At 44.2% G+C, this 17892-nt stretch overlaps 3 protein-coding genes and 1 long non-coding RNA gene across 5 annotated transcripts in view; 1 reads left to right on the top strand and 3 right to left on the bottom strand.

Annotated features, from left to right (window-relative positions):
- Nucleotides 1–5482, bottom strand: part of tram2 (translocation associated membrane protein 2) — an 8432-nt gene extending 2950 nt beyond the window's left edge. Inside the window, exons 1-6 of the mRNA XM_023415043.2 lie at nucleotides 5286–5482; nucleotides 2966–3029; nucleotides 2621–2730; nucleotides 1520–1636; nucleotides 1273–1331; nucleotides 121–205 (exon numbers count right to left, since the gene is read on the bottom strand). Of these exons, the coding sequence (XP_023270811.1) occupies nucleotides 121–205; nucleotides 1273–1331; nucleotides 1520–1636; nucleotides 2621–2730; nucleotides 2966–3029; nucleotides 5286–5405 (555 nt within the window). The 5' untranslated portion in view covers nucleotides 5406–5482. The remainder of the gene's footprint in view (nucleotides 1–120; nucleotides 206–1272; nucleotides 1332–1519; nucleotides 1637–2620; nucleotides 2731–2965; nucleotides 3030–5285) is intronic.
- On the top strand, nucleotides 4538–13390 carry LOC147818646 (uncharacterized). Its single transcript, XR_015437798.1, has 3 exons — nucleotides 4538–4800; nucleotides 9031–9270; nucleotides 11061–13390. It is a non-coding gene; the product is annotated as an uncharacterized LOC147818646 (long non-coding RNA).
- On the bottom strand, nucleotides 5677–11280 carry xkr5a (XK related 5a). Of its 2 annotated transcripts, XM_023415041.2 has the most exons (7): nucleotides 11145–11280; nucleotides 9845–10028; nucleotides 9384–9568; nucleotides 9052–9264; nucleotides 8548–8717; nucleotides 8228–8339; nucleotides 5677–7850 (listed from the first exon to the last, which is right to left on the bottom strand). In XM_023415041.2, the coding sequence occupies exons 1-7, from the start codon at nucleotides 11275–11277 to the stop codon at nucleotides 6904–6906; spliced, it is 1944 nt and encodes a 647-aa protein (XP_023270809.1). In that variant the 5' UTR covers nucleotides 11278–11280; the 3' UTR covers nucleotides 5677–6903. The 2 variants fall into 2 exon arrangements, with proteins under 2 accessions (XP_023270809.1, XP_023270808.1); XM_023415040.2 differs by lacking the exon at nucleotides 11145–11280 and having other exon boundaries at nucleotides 9845–11063.
- prdm1c (PR domain containing 1c, with ZNF domain) overlaps nucleotides 12136–17892 on the bottom strand; it is an 8894-nt gene continuing 3137 nt past the window's right edge. The window contains exons 3-7 of the mRNA XM_023414856.2: nucleotides 17616–17735; nucleotides 16379–16631; nucleotides 13842–14869; nucleotides 13592–13720; nucleotides 12136–13125 (exon numbers count right to left, since the gene is read on the bottom strand). Coding sequence (XP_023270624.1) covers nucleotides 12568–13125; nucleotides 13592–13720; nucleotides 13842–14869; nucleotides 16379–16631; nucleotides 17616–17735 — 2088 coding nt within the window. The 3' untranslated portion in view covers nucleotides 12136–12567. The remainder of the gene's footprint in view (nucleotides 13126–13591; nucleotides 13721–13841; nucleotides 14870–16378; nucleotides 16632–17615; nucleotides 17736–17892) is intronic.

Genomic DNA, 17892 nt, shown 5'->3' with positions numbered 1-17892 from the left:
ACCACCACCACCAGGCTGCCACCCCCCCCCCACACACACACACACACACACACACACACACACACACCTTTTCTAGTCACACTTCTTAACTCTTCTAGTCCCCAGGGCCTCCTTACTAACCTTGCGTACTTTCTGGAAGTAGAGCTCCGGTAAGGCGTGGAGCCAGTAGGCCAGCTGAGTGAGGTAGAAAAACTTCACCTGAAACCTAAACCAGAAATACAGACAGACAGAAGGAACGCCGGAGAACGTCAGTGCCATTATCACCGCTGCCACAGTGACACATTCCCAATTTGATCCGTTTCGCCTGACTATGCAACGGTGAAAAGAAAGAAACCTGGTTAAGTGCACTGTATTTAACTGTATTCAATTTGTTTTTTTTAATCCCCTTCACACAGCTGCAAAGTGTGCAAGGTGTATGCAGAAGACTTTCTTAGAAGGCTACACTTGTAAGGAAATGATGATAAAAGACAAACTACTGCTCGACTAAAGCCGAAATACAAACCGGTCAAAGCAAGAAACTAGGGCCCCCCCCCACCCAAAGGTCTGTAGATTCACTGTGTGGGAGCTATGACACTAACTGAGTTGGTAAGGGCCTTAAGACAGCTCCTGCACTTTTATAGAGGACACCTTTATAATATAATACATTTAATATTTCACTTGATATTAAGCTCATATTGTGCATATTCTTTAATTGAACTGTAGTTAATCTAAATTGAGGCACACAGTTAATGTTTGCTCCTTGTAGATTAATCCAGCCACAAGTCAGACAAAATTATGTAATCTTCTTAAAAAAAAAAAAAAAACTTAAAAAAAACACTTCTCTGAAAAAGGAATGAATCATTATGAGCTGAATATCAGTGAGCAGTATCTATCAGCTACAAGAGAGGTAATAAGCAGGAGTTTGATATGTGACTTTTTCAAAAGGAACAGATACCTCACCATGCTCTAAGGTATCCAGATATAAGGTATCTGGTTACAGCACAGTATCTGTAAACGTTCTGCAAAATGCAGGTGCATTTTAAAAAAAGGTAGACGGTAGAGCTAATGGTTATTAGCCAGTGCATTGATCAACCAAAAATTATTTAGCAAATTAAACTTAATAAGTTTATGTGTAAACATCTAAAAATATATTACTGTTAATCAAATGTATTTTAATGAGGAAAAAAACATTATAATACAAACCAATTATAAACCATGTCATATTCTTTTTGCTAATATTACTGATCTCATGTTGATATATCACTGACAGTGCATGGTACACATCAGTCATACCTGAGGTGTACATGGGGATAGTTCTCCCAAAGGCTGCTGGGATGCAGGAGATATCCTTCCTGTGTGAGGAAATGAAAAAGAGGGACATTTCAAAATGCTTCATTACTGTCGCTCATTTGTGTGTGTGCTCAAAGTAAATACACTAGTCGTCTTTGATATGTATAAATATATATGTGACATTTCCTTAACTGGGCAGTTGTCACACAATACAATATAATATGAGTCATCATGGTGAAATCTCACTTACTGTTATGAGAATGTAAAAACTCCACACACTAGACACCAAGTGAAACACACAGAGTTGACCCGACTCGTTAAACTTGGTATTCTTGCTCTTGGAGAGGTGGAGACGCCGGTTCACTTTCTGCAACAGGAACAACACAGCAGATCGTGTGAGTGCAGCTGCATCCAGTCAGAATGGGTGGCATGTCATTGTCATGCACAAGGAAGAGTCACGGTAACACAAATAAGTAGGACAAGAAAAGACAGCCGATACTATTTATGGCCGTTGCTGAAGCGGTATTCCTTTCAAGACGTTTTAGAAAACTGTGGTGATGGAGCTAAAATAAAACCTCCATCCGTCCTCGCTGGCCTATTTCTAAACAATGACACAAGGGCTCATACTTTCAGATAGATCAAATGCTACCCCTCTCTCTTCCTGTCTCCACAACAAGAGCACCGGAGCAATGTCAGCCCATTTTCAGCCCGACTTAGTCTATGAAACAGTCAGCACACTGGCTCATACTGCCCCTATGCTTTTGATGTGGTAGGTTTTGACCTATTCTTTGTAATGTGCCACGAAGTGGAAGTATTAGTGTGCAAACACCTTAAGGGGGAAACAGCTCATATCCTGGTTTCAGTATACAGTGTCTTCATATCCTTGAATATATTAATAGCACACGCCTGTGCCACTGTGGGAACAGTAAGCGGACCAGACCTCTTATGTATTTTAAGTATTTTTCAGGCTCATCACCATCATCATCATCATCATCATCATCATCATCATCATCATCATCATCATCATGATATTGATAACTTATTTTTGTAACACTATGTTTTATAGGTCTGCAATTTCCAATTTTCTTGGAAAGAACTATAATTTGGCACTAACTATCTTCAAAATGGAGGTTTCAATTGACACACTTGCATTTATTTATATCAAACTAAATCTCGTCTTTTATTCACCTGAAAATTCAGTGTCTCTTGAAAATAATCAGTGTGTGTTGCTGGCAAAATGCTGAGGGAATCGCTCTGAGAGCCACAGAGTAACTGCACCTTTCTATGACATCTCCCATGTCACCCCATGTGATTGACTGATGCCCTGTGCCACACTGATGAGGGTACTTACATCCAGAAGATACTCCTGCACCACCGCATGGAGGATGATGGCGATGAAGAAATAGAAGAGGATGGTGGCACAGTCCTTCCATCCGTAATGGTAAAACGTCACCTCTCCCTCTGAGCACACATAGGCAGGGTCAAACACACACAGCATGTTTGCAATCAGAGGTGTGTTAAACATCCTGGAGCAACGTAATGACACTTCACTGACAGTAATGCAGTACGCAGGAATTACAGCAGCAGAAGTGAAACTGTGGGAATGCCTACGAGTCAAAATAGGTAAATAGGTCATTCACTGTGAATTAAAATGAGTCTTTAATAATAATAATACTTCCTCAACTGCAGCACATACCTGGTGATAGTGTGGTGACATTGTACTGAGGCTGAATGAACAGTATGGCCGTCTTGGCTGTAGCCTGGAAATGAGATGAGATAGTGGTTACCAGTGTATTTCAGTCCGAACACAAACTCAAGAAGCCGGCCATCCGGGTGTCATCAAAAGGATGTGTGTGGGTGTGTGACGAGTGTGTGTAGGGGGACAGAGAGTAAGAATTGAAGCTTTTCAGAATACATAATACTGTTCACAATATTGTCAGTCCACCTTCCCCCTGGCATTGTAATTAGCCACAAAGAGGTGAATTCCCTCAGGTGTGCTAGCTGAAACATCCGTCGGCATGATAAGGCTTGTATCGCCCTGGGATATGGAGGCTGTAACAGAGATTCCCAAATTATTTTGTCAGGCATCCCCTATAAAGACAGACATGCATCCCCAATCCTTTTTTTGTTTGTGGCTTCTCATAACACAGCAGCGTCTACATGTGGCACCTTGTGAAGGGTTGCATGTGTGTTCAGGTAAAGTGGGATTTTCACTTCTCCGATTGTTTGAATAACCATCAAAGGCCTGAGGGTAAAACTTTCCAGGATTTAAAAATATATTAGCAAGACTTGGATTATTTTCATTACTGATTAATACTCATTACCGAATAATTGATTTCTCTGTCATTAATTGTTTAGTCTGTGGAACTGAAAAAAAAAAAAAATTGAGGAAGTGCCCACCAAAATTTCCCAGAGCCCAAGGTGATGTCTTTAATTTCTTGTTTAGCCTTTTAAACACAAAGTCACAGTTTACAAAACAACTAAAAGCAGCAAATCCTCACATTTGTGACGCTGGAAGCTGAAAGTACGCATAATTGACATATTTTTCTTGATGAATTATTTAAAAAATTAAAAACTGTCAAAATTGTTGTGGATTTATGAATAAACATATTGTTTTAACACTACAAAGATAAAAAAAAAGTGTCGTTTTTTTTTTTGTTCTTTTTTAATTAACAACGTTTTGTGCCTCTGATGTCTTTCTTATCCAGATAATCAAGTTGTGACCCCTGGAGAGATGCCATCAGGTTGGGAACCCCTGCATCAAAATCACAGGTGATCAAATTATAAAAATAAAGATATGAGAACATTTCATCTCAATCAATTATAGGTATGTTATAATACATCCCTGTTGAGAAATCCTATCTCAAGTCGCCTGTTTGGGCACCACAGTGCAAGAAGTCACCAGTCATTCCTTGAGCGCCAAGGCCATACAGGTGACTTGTCCACACCAAAATCTCAAATTCAAGAACAGCTGCAGCACTTTTGTTCTCTTTTTTGGAGCCGAGAAAAATTAAGGAAATCCCCTGCTTCTTTTTTACTCGGCCAGCTGTGTGATCACAACCATGGTTCCGGACTGAAACTATGCTAAATGCCTGACCGGCGGCCTGGAAGTCTTGCTTGTGCACAAGTATGAGAAGCTGTTAGTAAGTGAAACACTTGATTAATTCAGTCAGTGTATGTCAGTGGTGAAATCCCTTCAGGTCAGGGCAGCCTTCAGAACAGCTGAGTCCACGGCAGCCTGCAGCAGCGGCTCAAAGATTGAGACGTGGCAGTTAACTACTAACGTAGAGTTAGCGAGGCAAAGCCATACCGCTTCCGTTTAAGCTTTTCAAAATAAAACTCACAATGACAGACCTGTTCTACAACTCGTTCTGAGCAACAGCGAGGCTTTTAATTTGAATGCCAAAAATGATTTACTTCCTACCAAAATTTGGCTGTATAGGTTGATGACATACATTTTGGAATCAAAATGTTGCAGCGGATTTTCTTTGCTGGAAACTGGAACAAGACTTTGCCAAGAGGGTAAAACAGGTGAATTTTATAGTAAAAACGAATCACTTTTAGTAGTTTTTGATAGTCACCTATGTCTTTGCCAGCAGAAGAGTTTTTCCAATTGTCCCTCGGTTTAAGAAACTTTTTGGAATTCAAGTATTAGCAGCAGGACATCGAGAACTTTTTAACATGTAAACTAGAAATAAATGTGGTAAGTTGCAGTTTATATCCTGGTGTTCTGATGTAGCTCAGTCTACATCATACGATGCTACATTGGCTGCGAACCGAGCAACATTCATTGTTCAGTAAACTTGTAAAAACTGTTGCAAGCAGCCACCATATCCGCGGGACTGAAAACACAAGGCTCAGATGCAGTCAAACAAGAAAAAATGTTTTTCTAACAAAGCTATAAGCCCTTTAACCCAATAACATTTAACTTCGCTGAGTTACATCTTTGAATGTGCAGCAGGCTTGCCATCTTAAAACAGCTGAGTGAGACGAGGGAAGAAAAGAGTTCATCTCACCTCAAACATCAATCCAATCAAAATGAAAATCACAAAACTGAAGACGATGTCGGCATGGTTCTGAATTAAGAATTCCTGGCTGAAGAAAGGGTAACTCTTGTTTCTTCGGCGAAATGCCATGTCAACTCACTGCTGTTTTCCCTGCTATTTTATAAATCTGAATTTTTCTGACTACGAAGTTCAGGAGTTAACTTTCTGGCCGATGTGCGCATGCGCGCCGTCTTAAAGGGCGAGTGCCATAAATACCTTCTTTGAGGCCATTTACACAATAAGGCGTGCTCAGTGCACCGTGACCACTTCCACCTGAGTGATCACAGCGCAGTGCACATTTTAAATGTTTACTTAGGCATAAATATGAAAGCACGATTAAATCTTAAATAACTGCACACTCTTGTATTCCAGTCACCCCAATATGTGGGCTATTTATTGCTTATTTAAAGCCACCAGTGGCCTTGCACTTCACAGTTCAAAATGTCATACAGGCAGTCACCTGGCTGCAAGAGAAAACCCAGCATCACTTCACTGCTTTGTGGATTTCATCCCTTTTACAGAACAGTAATGAGCAAAAATGCATTTGTCCCTTCAAAATAGTGATCAAGAGCACATTAAAAAAAGTCACTACAAGTACCTTATGAGCATCTTTTTACATGTTGTTACACAACAGACGTTTGAATTTGAAGTCACTGCCTGAGACATTATATTTTTTTCCAACATAATGTAAATTCCCAAAACATTTCAGCAAATACATGGTCAACATGTAAATAAAACATCAAACACAGTTTTGCCAGGTTGACATATAGCCCTGCTCAAAGCAATGTCAGTCGACATGGTTATACAAAAAAATACAGTATATTATTCTCTGAGGGGACTGGGATTTTTTTTTTTTTTTTTATGGGAATAACAAAAAAATCACAGCAATATGATACAGGTGATACTTGTGCTTTTAAGAAGCCAACAAAGCTCCGGCTTACACTGAGATGGTTAATATTCAAAGTTCAGACACCCTTTCGATCTAGGATTCATTTCTCTATTCTCTTAACTGCTGGCGACTGAATAACAGCAGTTTCTGTGTGTATTATAGAAATCATCTCCTGTATGAGATCGTAAAGCAGCTGCATAATTTTAATGACGCTTATTGATTGATATGACTCATGGCTACTTCCTTAACATGTAATTACAATGGCAGAACTAGTGTTCTTGCACAGTATGATGTTAACTGCTGCAAAAAGAATGAAAAAAAAATGTTTGTTTAACATCAGGTAGAAGGTGTGTCTGAGCGCCATACACCACTAATTAGCTCTTTAATAGCTTCTTGATGTCAGATGAAAGCACTGCTGAAGGCTTCACCACTGTGATTGGTATTTGGGCAAAGCAATGCTTTTAAAAAATAGCTTATGATTTGAGAAGAGTGCAGGCTAGCTTAGCATTCTCTCAAATTTTTTGCATATACTATGCCCACAGTGTACTACATATATAGGCATACAAGGTTGTAATTTATGCAAGCTGATTCATCCTACAACACTAGGAAGATGAAAAAGCAGCCTTCCAAAAAGCTGGTGTATTCCTTTAACGCTGGGTAAGTTGCTGTTACTCTTTCCCTGATTCTGTCATGAGAAAGCTAGAAGTTATCATCTTCATCTCTTCGGGACATTATGAGCTGCCTCCTGGGACCTGTGAGATGAGGGACACTGGACGGAGAGTCCAGCACTCCAGAGTCCAATTTAGGAGTCGAAGTGCAACGTGGCCCGACCCGGCCCATGAGCCCACGGATGTCTCTGTGAAGGGCTGGATCGCTAGGGACAGAGTTGAGGCGAACCCCCTGATCCAGACCCCCTATGTCCCTGTCCAAACGGGGGTTACTGGCGCTGCTGGGAGACTGAGGATCAGCGCTGAAATACAGGGTTGAACTAGACTCTGTGGGGCAGAAATATGGCTCTGGACTGTCTCCAAACATAGACTTTCCCTCTGGTGAGCTGCGTTTAAAATCTGATTCGGGTGACTCCAGCGGGCTCTCCATCTCCAGACTGTCGTCCTCTTCTTCAGGTCGATCGGTCGACGAGGGTTCGCTCACGCTCTGGAACTCGTCTTTGCAGTCCGAGAGCGGTGCCAGGCCTTTCCCCTGAGACTCGGAGGTGGAGACGGCGTCACAGCTGCCTCCTGCTGTGATCGTCATGCCCTCGTTACTCTTAAACTCTTGGTTGTACTCGTCCATGTCCAGTATGGCTGCTGCTCCGCCAGCCCCGTACGCTCTGTTGATCTTGCCCAGGTCTCCTGTTTTAAGGGCCAGTCGGATCAAGAGCCAGTGGTGGTGGTAGCAAGGGCAGGAGCTGTTAGGCCGGCCTCCACAGGTTCCTGGGTGCTCCAGCAGCGTACCAGCCACACCTGAGAGGGAGAAGCTGCCATGGTTTTGAATGGAGGGGGCTGGCAGGCTCTTGTCCCCGAGAGAGAAGGAGGACTCCCCCTGTTCTATACACGTGCTGCCCATGTGGTTCTGGTTGGTACCCTGGGAGATCTCTGTGGACTTGGGATGGAGGAACCGGTAGTACAGAACAAGAGAGGTAGCACCTGGGAAGCACGGGGACAGGAAATACTTGCTGTTAGTACACTGAGTATGTTTTGTTACATCTGTCACAAGCAATAGTCCAAATACATGTATATCTTGGATGGTAAAACTGCATTATATCACCAATTCTGTTTGTACTATTGCTATTACTTAACAAGTAGGACTTAAAGGGCTTTCTGTGTGTAATGCAATAACACAGACAGCTGTGTAGTTCTACTCAGAATTACTTTTAACCTATTTGAATGACCATTGGCGTTATATTACTCACATACCACACAAACTATTTTGATTTTAGTCTAATTATAAGCAATGACTATCAAAACAACTGAGACAAATCTGTCATAAAATGAACAGAGCGCAGAAAAAGAGGGTGACTCACCGAGGAGAAAGCTACACAGCACAGTGGTGGGAAGGGTCATGCTGTCCCATGATGCTTCACTGAGGAAGTCGGAGGCGGCCAGCAGCAGAGTGGCGTTCTCTATGAGCATGAACTGAGGGAGGAGAGAAGGTCAAACCATCAGTCATCTGCAGACAGGTTTACATCACTGTAAACTAAGGACACAGAGGGCTGGATGACAATGCAAACTACCTGCCTTTGTGTGTGTATATGTGTGTGTATATGCCTTCTGCAAAACAGACACCAGGATTGCAGCAGAAACAAGTTACAGAAGAGCATTTTCATTCAAAGCCATGCCTTACTGCATAAAAGCTGCCCATGCGGAAGCGCGAGGGTCCATCTTTGACGTTGAGGAAGAGGAAGACGTGGACGAGCCCCATGATGCCATTAAAGGCACGCCAGCACCATGGGCCAGTGCAGATGTCTGGTTGCTGTGATACCAGCCAGAAGGAGGCTGTGAGCCAGTGGAAACCTGGAGGTTGACGTAAAAATAGACAAGAAGGTACAAGCGCAATAAGAGGATCCGTATACAGTGTATCAAGCTGTTGCAGAGGAGCAACTGAGAAACTGGATCAAGAGGACATGCTGCATCACTCTGAAGACAATTACATCATTCATTAACTCAAATGTAAAATAATAAATGTATTATTTATAAATTCTGGGTCATGCGGAATATAAGAATTGCTATTTCAATTAGTCACTGAGGCTCTTGCACCTTTATTTGTATTTGTATATTATGTTATTATACTATTATTACAATGCACCCTTTCTCCTCCCTTCAAAAGGTGTCAGGCTTATGTGCTCACCTGCTACTCCACAGACCCACCAGTTAAACACCCTGGCAAAGAACATGAGGCAAGTCACCCTGGCACCCAGCATGCCTGCTCTCCACACCAGCTGGCACAGCAGGGCTGCCGGAGGCATGGCCAGGTGGCCTGGACGGATCAGACAGCACGCTCTGCTGTACAGCACCAGGGCCCAGGAAATGGACAGAACACACAGACCGCAGCAATAAGCCACTGAAGGTAAAAAAAAAAGGAGAAAGTATGAAAAAGACATAATCTCTTATTCAGATACTGTGTAGAACAATTAACATGTCCCAAACATCATGTAGATCCAATAAAGCGATAAAGTTTACCTGGTGACATGATGCCCACATCAGTGGACACGACGACATACGCTTGCAGCAGGCTCTGAGGCAGCGTGAGCACGAGGGCCTCCAGCAGCCAAAGGGCAGCAACATCTGCCTGCTGCATGACAGCAGCTCCGAGTTCAGCCACTGAGCCCTGCATGCGCAACACAGACCTCATACAGTCCCATAACCTGCCAGAAGAGGGGGCCAGAGACAGACACCAAAGTAATGACAAGTAACCTCCAGGTGAAGGTTTCAATGACAGAATGATGCAAATGTCATTTTTACTGTGCCCTTTGATGGGAATGAAGTATCACCCACTGTTCTTATAGCACAGGGCACAAAACTACTTTTGTTAATGGTTTGTTTCCTACAAAGGCACAACTGCATTACATCTTAAAGATATATTCTAAATATGTAAATCGCATTATATTTGTTCTTAATATGAGGAGAGGGGAAGAGCTCACCTTTTGAAGATGCCCAAGTGCAGTATGTGTATGACAGAGAGGTAGCATCGCCTGTCATCACCATCATCATAGTACCACTTCACACTTAGCAGTTGAACTGCCGTCCCCGGTAGAAAGAGGCCGAGAGTGAGGCCCGCCCACTGCGTCTCCTCATTCCAAAGGTAAAACCCTATACAGTAAATCACTAAACACAAGCACACGTGAACACACAGACACATACACACAACAGATACAGACGTAAATACAGTCTTATTTATCATGTAGTCATGCAGGAAACACAGTAAATACAACCCAGCATATGTGTGAGGATTTGGTGAGAGCTGCAGAGACCGGCAGCAGAGTCCTTGAGAAATTAAAGAGCGCATACGCCTTGCTCTGGTGAATTGTCCTTTAGTTCACGAGGAAGCTGTTCTAATGAGATGATACAAGCAACACCAAAAAAGAGGAGATATACTCTTGTAAAATACTAACTTGTCAAGGACCAGAAAGTGCATCACATATTGATCATTTTAACAAGCACCCTATATTTCTGTGACAGGCTAATTCCAGTGTAGCAGTGGGTATATACAGGAATGGTACAGTATATCTGCTGAGGACAAAGTCAGACACTGTACAGATCCAGTCACCTCGTTTCTCTCCTGTCCTGCCCTTGCCCCATTGATCTGCTTAGTCAGGGAATCATCGCCCTGTGCTGCCAAGCGCTTTCTATACACACTCCAGATGTGCATTAATTGGTATACTTGAGTAGTAGTAATAATATCATCAATAATAATAAAACATCTAATATTTTAATAATGTAAATGTAAATAATGAAATGTAAATGTTGAGCATTATTCCTGTAGGTACCATGGATAGGCCTTTACTGGAGAATGATTTCATTTAATCTTTCTTTTTGTTTGTGTGACCCTGCTGTATGACCCCTGCAGGTCCTGGGGCCCCAGTTTGGCAAACCCAACTGTACTAACCAATGCATTGCTATGCATTTTCTTTTCTTTTTTTTAACTGCTAGGTTTGCTAATTCATTATTAAAGGCGGTGCTATAACATCACCGCTTGAATTGTGTTTCTAACCTGAGCTACGGCTGCAGCTGGAAGAGCTCCAGCACGAAGCATCATGGCTGTGCAACAGCATTTTTTATATTCATTGTAGCCAACGAAAATACTCCACAAAAACAAAACATTTCCCTTCACTGTTATTATTATTATTTTTTTATCAGGAGATTCAGTATCAGCTCGTAGCTACACCAGCAAACTACAGCAGCCCTCGGAAGCCCGGCGCTGGGAATTCTGTGCCCACTTACGAGCGCTCCGTTCGGCCACGATAACCAGCGCCGACACGCCAAGCAGCGCCGCCTGGCACCACGCTATCCAGCAACCGCTCCGCCGGACCGCCGACGGCATCCTGCGGGCAACCGCCCCGGCAGCGTTTATCATGATGCGAATAGGTGGGAGAGAGAATCACCCGGTGACATTATCCTGGGCATCTTCCCTCACCCCGGGTACATCCGCTCCTTTCTTCTCCCGCTGCCTGCCCTCCGTCAAAAATATCTGACGTCACTGCGCGGTGTTAAAGGGGCATCAGTCTGCTGACCGTCCCACGGCTGTTCCTGTTGCTGCACCTGCACACAGCTCACCTCCCCCCACAAATTAGATCTTCTCCACCTCTGACCACTTCTTTAAATCCTAAAATCCCCGTATGTTTCATTGCAGATACATCTTACTTATTTTCCAATGATAGATGCTTGATACTGATCTAACTACAGAGCAGCTGGCAAGTCCCTGTGATCTGATCAGGAGTTTGTCTTGCATTGTCTTTATATTGTAAGTTGTCTCATCAGTGGATACCCTTCTAAACACTAAGCCACCTGACACCCTTTTAAGTTGTAATGTGAGGTTCACAGAATGCTAGTGCTCGTGTCAGTTTTATCCTTTTACAGTTGGCTTGTGTTTTCTTTAAGCAAAGTGCTACAGAGAAGTAATCTAACACCAGTGTTTTTATATTTCAGAATAAGATGCAGTCATCTGTTGTGGGTTTATTGGCTGTCAACTGATTAATACTGAAACTAAAATATGGAAGTGTCTATACAGAATTAGCAGCTGGATCTTATTGATATCTAAGATAATTTTGTCCTTTGTGTCGCTGTGGGTGTTTTTCCAGGGTTAAAAGGTTAACACCCCGCTGGGGGAGCATATCCCAAGACTCATAACAGGATGTTTATCTACGTCACAAACTCCCCACAACAGCACAGCACAGTCACACAAAGGCTCATTTACACTACATACTCATGTCTGTACGGTAATCGTCACTTTAATTGGTAAACATAAATACGCACACATACAGAAACAGAAACACTCGGTCTTCACACAGTGAGACCACATATAAAAATACATTTCGTTTATGCATAAATCACATGTTTAGTTGTTCCATGAAGATGTTCTAGAGATACAAAACAAATTATAAAAAATGTCACAAATCTCTGTTTTTATACAGTTTAGATTCATATTAGCAACAGAATAAATTAGGAAAGATGTATACATTAAATCAATCAAGTCACAGGTCACAGGCCATGCTGGTAAAGTTTTGATTCTTCACAGGCTATAGTCTCTGTAGAGTATAGGCTAGGCAAGCCATGATTGAGATAAGGCTTCACTTCAAATAGGGCAGTAACAGACAGCTGCTGAGTTGACCTGTAAGGATTATATGGCTGGATTAGCAAGGCTGTCTTAGGGCTCTGATATGCAGCTTGACTCCAGCTTGATGCTGGTTGCATGCAGAGGTACAGGGCTGCCATGACGCAGCTGAACACCAGAGCACTCCTTTGCTGATTTGCAGACGCTCAGCTCAGTCTCCCCTCCGGTGCCATCCTGGTGGCCCGAGGTGTGAGTCCCCATCTTCTGTATTAGGTCAGTGACATTCCCCTTGTCCATCTCGGCCTCTGCAGCCATGGCCTCAAGCCGCTCAGCGGCCTCGCTCACGTCAAACCTCCCGATCTCGGAGTTGACTCGGTGTAGCTCCTCCGGCGAGTGTCTGTGGGAGGCAGAGGGGGACAGAGGACAGAAGCCTTGGAGGTGCACCTGGAGGCTGCAGTAGTGGAGATAGGCACAGGGGCAGCGGGGACACCGATAAGGCCGTTCCCCGCTGTGGAGGCGTTTGTGCAGCTTGAGGTGGACATACTGAGTGAAGCGGGCCGGGCAGAGCTTGCACTGGTAAGGCCTCTCACCCGAGTGTAGCCTCTGGTGGGTCTTCAAGTTACTTGTGCTACTGAATCGTTTATGGCACACCTGTGTCAAAACAGAAACCCAAGACATTTTTATAATGTTTTTTACAATTCTTTTTACAATTCTTTTTACTTTTACACAAGTCTACACAAGTCATACTTCTGTAACATAATGGAAATCTGTGTCAAATACCTTGACACTTAACCTAAAGACTAAAGACATTAAAGCAATAGTTGTGTCTCCTATGGGGGTTTTTTGTTGTTTTTATGGAGCTTACATGGTGATCCTGGCCAAGAAATAAACAAACACATAATCCAAAATAAAACAATGAGTTTTTTGTTTTTACTCTTCTGTACAGATTGAACAAATGAGATATGCTAAGATAAGCTAACTGGCTGCTAATTCCAGCTACATATTCACCATACAGCCGTGAGAGTGGTGTAAATGTTCTCATCCAACACTCAGCAAGGAAGCAAATAGACCTGTTTCCCTAAATGATGAACTATTTCTTAAACAGCTGTAGCCCTACCTTGCACTCATGTGGTTTCTCTCCCGTGTGAACCAGGTAGTGTTTCTGCAGGTGAGCCAGCTGAGTGAAGTTCTTGTCGCAGGTCTGACACCTGAAGGGACGTTCTCCACTGTGTACTCGCAGATGGACCTGAGGACAGCATGTCAGAGATGAGTATTTACGTTTATTCACGTCAGCTAAAGGAACCATGGAGACTGGTTAATTGTAGCATTTTTCCCTCCGTTCTTTAATTTGATGAAGAGGAACTAACCTTGAGGTTGGACAGCTGCCCAAAGACCTTTCCACAGACGTTGCACTCATAGCGGATCTTTCCGTTCTGCCTGGTGAGAGGGTAAGACAGAGTCTTGTAGCCAATGATCTGCCCTGCTTGTTTGGTCTTCCTGAGGTCAATCGCGTCCTCAGTATTACTCTGTGTGGCAGAGGTGGGTTTGGAAGGGAGGAAATCTGAGCAGGCAGCCATGCCTACTGGTGGTGAGCATCCTCCGGGTGCAAGAGAGGGCAATGCTCCACGGAGTGAGGTGACCATGGATGAGGCACTGGATGTGGCGGGTATAGTGAGGTCTGCGTGGACGTTGCTGGGAGGGGAGTATTTGAAATCTCTGAGGTCATCTGAGGGGATCCTGAGGTAGTTAGTCCTGTTGGATATGAGGTCCTTGTTGTCTTGGTGTTCACTGATTGGTGAAAGAATGAGGTCTTGTTTGGTACTGGATAGTGCAAGTGTCAAGTCTTTGTGTCCGTTGACTAGAGGATGGAGTAGGTGTGCATAGCTGTCAAAAGGCAGTAAATGAGATGAGAGTGTTACGTGAGGTTTAAGTCGATCACTGTAGAAAGGGTATGAATGAGGTAGAATGCTGTTAAGGCCGAGCGAGTAGTGAGGCAGATAATAGGGACTGCGCCTCAGAGCAGGGTGAACACGATCAGGCACAGAGGGCTCCTGGTAAGGTTTGGCTGTGACAGGGCCTTGACTGTGCTCAAAGCTGAAGTGCAAAACAGAGGGAACAGGGCGACTTAGAGCTGGCCTTTTGGCAGCCGGAGGACCGCAGGATGGCAGGGATGGCAGAGGCGCATATCTATGGCCGTGGATAGAGTCTGAGTTGGGCTGGATTGGGTAGACAACACGAGGACACGAGGGAAAAACTGCTGGGAGGTTAGCCTGAGATAAGGGGCTGAACAGACGTCTGGGGCAGGCAGTCGGGGATCTGGAGGGCTCATCTTGGAGAATTTCTGAGACGCTGTGTCCTCGTTTCGCTGTTGTTTTCTCCCGGGCTTGACTCTGCTCTGTGAGACAAATAAAAAAATGGAGAAATGACGTCAGAAACAGGTGAGTCATATCGCCACTGTACTGCTTGAGACCTGACATTGACGCGATCTTGCACTCATGTCCTTCATTGAAATCACCGTGCATCTTTACTTTCAAAGATACCTACTGTGGTCCAACCTGTTGCTTTATGCTTTAAAGATTAGAAGATAAACGTGTGTGTGTTTTTTTTTTTTTTTTTATCAGGTGTGTGAGCCTGTCTGCCAGACTTCTTCCTGGCACCCAATGAAACAGGACACCACAAGTGAAACAATAAGCGTCTGATCAGGATACAGATAGCATGGAGGACAGCAGTCAGTGCATTAGAGGGCTGATCAGTTGTAAGTGTACTTTCTATGCCGGGCAGGACCGGCTATACACAGGATGAGAAACAACTTCACATTTGAATGTGACTGATGAACCACAGGTTTCCCCCCAGACATAAACAACGCATCAACTGACCTTATACATAATATTTTTTTTCCAATGAAATCTACATACCGGTCATGTTTAGGAAATCTGGCTCCAAGTCTATATTTCAAATGAGCAAATCCTTCCTCTTTATAAGCACCAAGCAGAGACACAAACAGAGGAAGACAAAATACAGAAGTAAGTATCAATGTACGTCTCACCTCCTCTCTGGCACAATTTACGTCAACCCGCACAAACACAGAGCAACCCTTATCTACCGTGTGCTCCTGTGTTACCGTCCCCACCCCTCTCCTGAGAGGCCAGCTCTCAGCAAACAAATAGCTGCCACTCAGTGAGATATCAATCTGTCAGCGGCTTGCCTTGTCAGGAAGTTCAAGTAGTCACTGGAGCGCTTCCTACCTCTCTTCCTCCTTAAGAGCCAAATAAATAAGGGGGACTTGTGCCAGAATGCTGTCAGCACCTCAGGCAGCCTCTTGTGTGTGTGTGTTTGTGTGTGAGCATGTGTGTGAACAGTATATGTAAATTAGTATTTTGGAGTGTGAGTGTGTGTGTGTGTGTGTGTGTGTGTGTGTGTGTGTGTGTGTGTGTGTGTGTGTGTGTGTGTGTTTGTGTGCGTACCTACCATGTGCACTCATTGTGTTTGTGAATGAACGCCAAATGTTTGGTTTGTGAATGCCGCTGCCAGCTGTGTTTCTATGTGGTGTTAAAAAAGAAAAAAAAAAGGGAAACTGAAACATTAGCTAAAGTCCTGGAATTGGTCTCATCTTACTCAGGTACTATGGCTACACACCTGGAGACAGGTCCTCTCTGCTTTCAGGACTCTACTCTCCTCCTTTGTGCTCAGCCTTGACAAAAGGGGCTGTGGGTGTGACTGAGTAACTTCTTAAACACCCAGACAAAAGGCTCTGTCAGTCGGCCGGCGCTTTGCCTTACTCCACAATGACAATGCCCACGAGATATGTCTGAAAGCGTGGGCTCAGTAATACTTTCTGTTAACTGCAGACGCACTCGGTTCTTACACCTTCCTACACAGATACCACTAATACATACGCACTCACCAACACTGTCAATAGCCAGTTGGCCCAGAGGAGGGTAGTTACAGCGCTGGGCGAATTCAGGGCAGTACCACACCAGTAGCTCCTGGCCCGGCTGAAGTGGTTTGACGGTGTAGAAGTAGATGTCCAAACCGCTCTGGCACGCGACCAGGTTCTGCTCCTCCACTGAGCAGGCTGGGTTGACGTAGCGCATCCAGTTGCTGCGCTGCTCGTTTAAACCATCAAGGATGTGGCGCAAGTGCCCCTCCGAGAAGACCTGCAATTGTTGAGAGAACCACAGAGATTACAGAGATGTGAGATAATTTCAGTTGATGGTGAAAAACTTGACAGCCGTGACATGGCTCTGGATCTGAAACCATGATGTCACAGGTCCCCAGATGCCTTTATGGTAAGTGCTGTGTGATCTTTCAGCTGAGATCAGCGCCAGTTCACAAGTCATCTAGAGTTACAAAAGCAACTCTGAACATGAATTTCTCTGTATGACTGGATTGTAGTATTGGGTGTACTATCCCGCCCACGACTACTCTCGCCGATCACATCGCTGCATCATCCTGTGCGATTGCTGACCTTTTCAAAAGCAATTCAGCTCATTTAAAGAGTTATCCCTCCCTCTCTTATACAAAACTGCTCTTTATACTATTTGCTCTTTGAAGCTGCTTGAGTCATGGCTGTAATGTTAACAGATTGTCTGTGTTATGGCTGTTGCAAGTTTTGGTCGGGGTTGCATGATTTCAAGGTTGCTGACTCTAAACTGTAGACCTACACAGGCGCCTGTGTGTGTAATGGAAGATGTCCTGATGCTGCTGATTCGTAACAGAGCAGTTCTCAGGCTCAAAGCCACTTCCTTGCTTAGTCAGTGTGAGAGTTTGTGACTCTGGAGAAGTGCGGACATGTGTATGTGTATTTACTGGCAGAGATACCACTGCTGAGAGAGAGCGGAGATAGAGGAGAACCGCTGCGTCACTGAAACCAAACAGCTGTGTGTGACCTCAGACAGCCGTGCACAGGCCTGGAAAACTGTGCATGCACTTGTACAACCCACTTCATCGGGTGACATTTAAAGGTAAATAAGCACTGGCAGACAGAGTCACACATGGCACATAGGTACTGACCACAACGGTTAGCTCGTGCCACACCACAGCCACAGCAGCATCTCCAGACGGAGATACAGGATGTGAACGGTTCTGAAACGCAAACATGCACGAACACAAATCCAGAGACTCACATGCAGCTCACTTACCCTCCAGAAGTACTTCCTGTCAGCGCCTGTCAGCAGTATTTCCTTGGTGTAGCTCTCTCCCACCAGAGGGCCGAAACGTGTCCCCTTAGGAATCATCTCCTTACTGGTCACCCCGAGCACCTGTTCAACAAGGAGGACATGGAATCATCAAACCACAGAGCAGCTCACAAATTGGAGGCCTGAGCGAGCAGAGCCGGACACACTGAGTTGAAAACATAATTAGAGGGATGAGATTGCTGGGAATACAGGCTTTCCTTATCTGACCCCCCCACCCCAC

The sequence above is a fragment of the Seriola lalandi genome, unplaced genomic scaffold, assembly GCF_002814215.2.
Source record: "Seriola lalandi dorsalis isolate HSWRI2012SDOR001 ecotype SW California unplaced genomic scaffold, Sedor1 jcf7180002054544, whole genome shotgun sequence".
In the NCBI taxonomy this organism is placed as follows: Eukaryota; Metazoa; Chordata; class Actinopteri; order Carangiformes; family Carangidae; genus Seriola; species Seriola lalandi.
The sequence above is the reverse complement of the archived record's forward strand: the minus strand, read 5'-3'. Positions and strand labels throughout refer to the sequence as shown.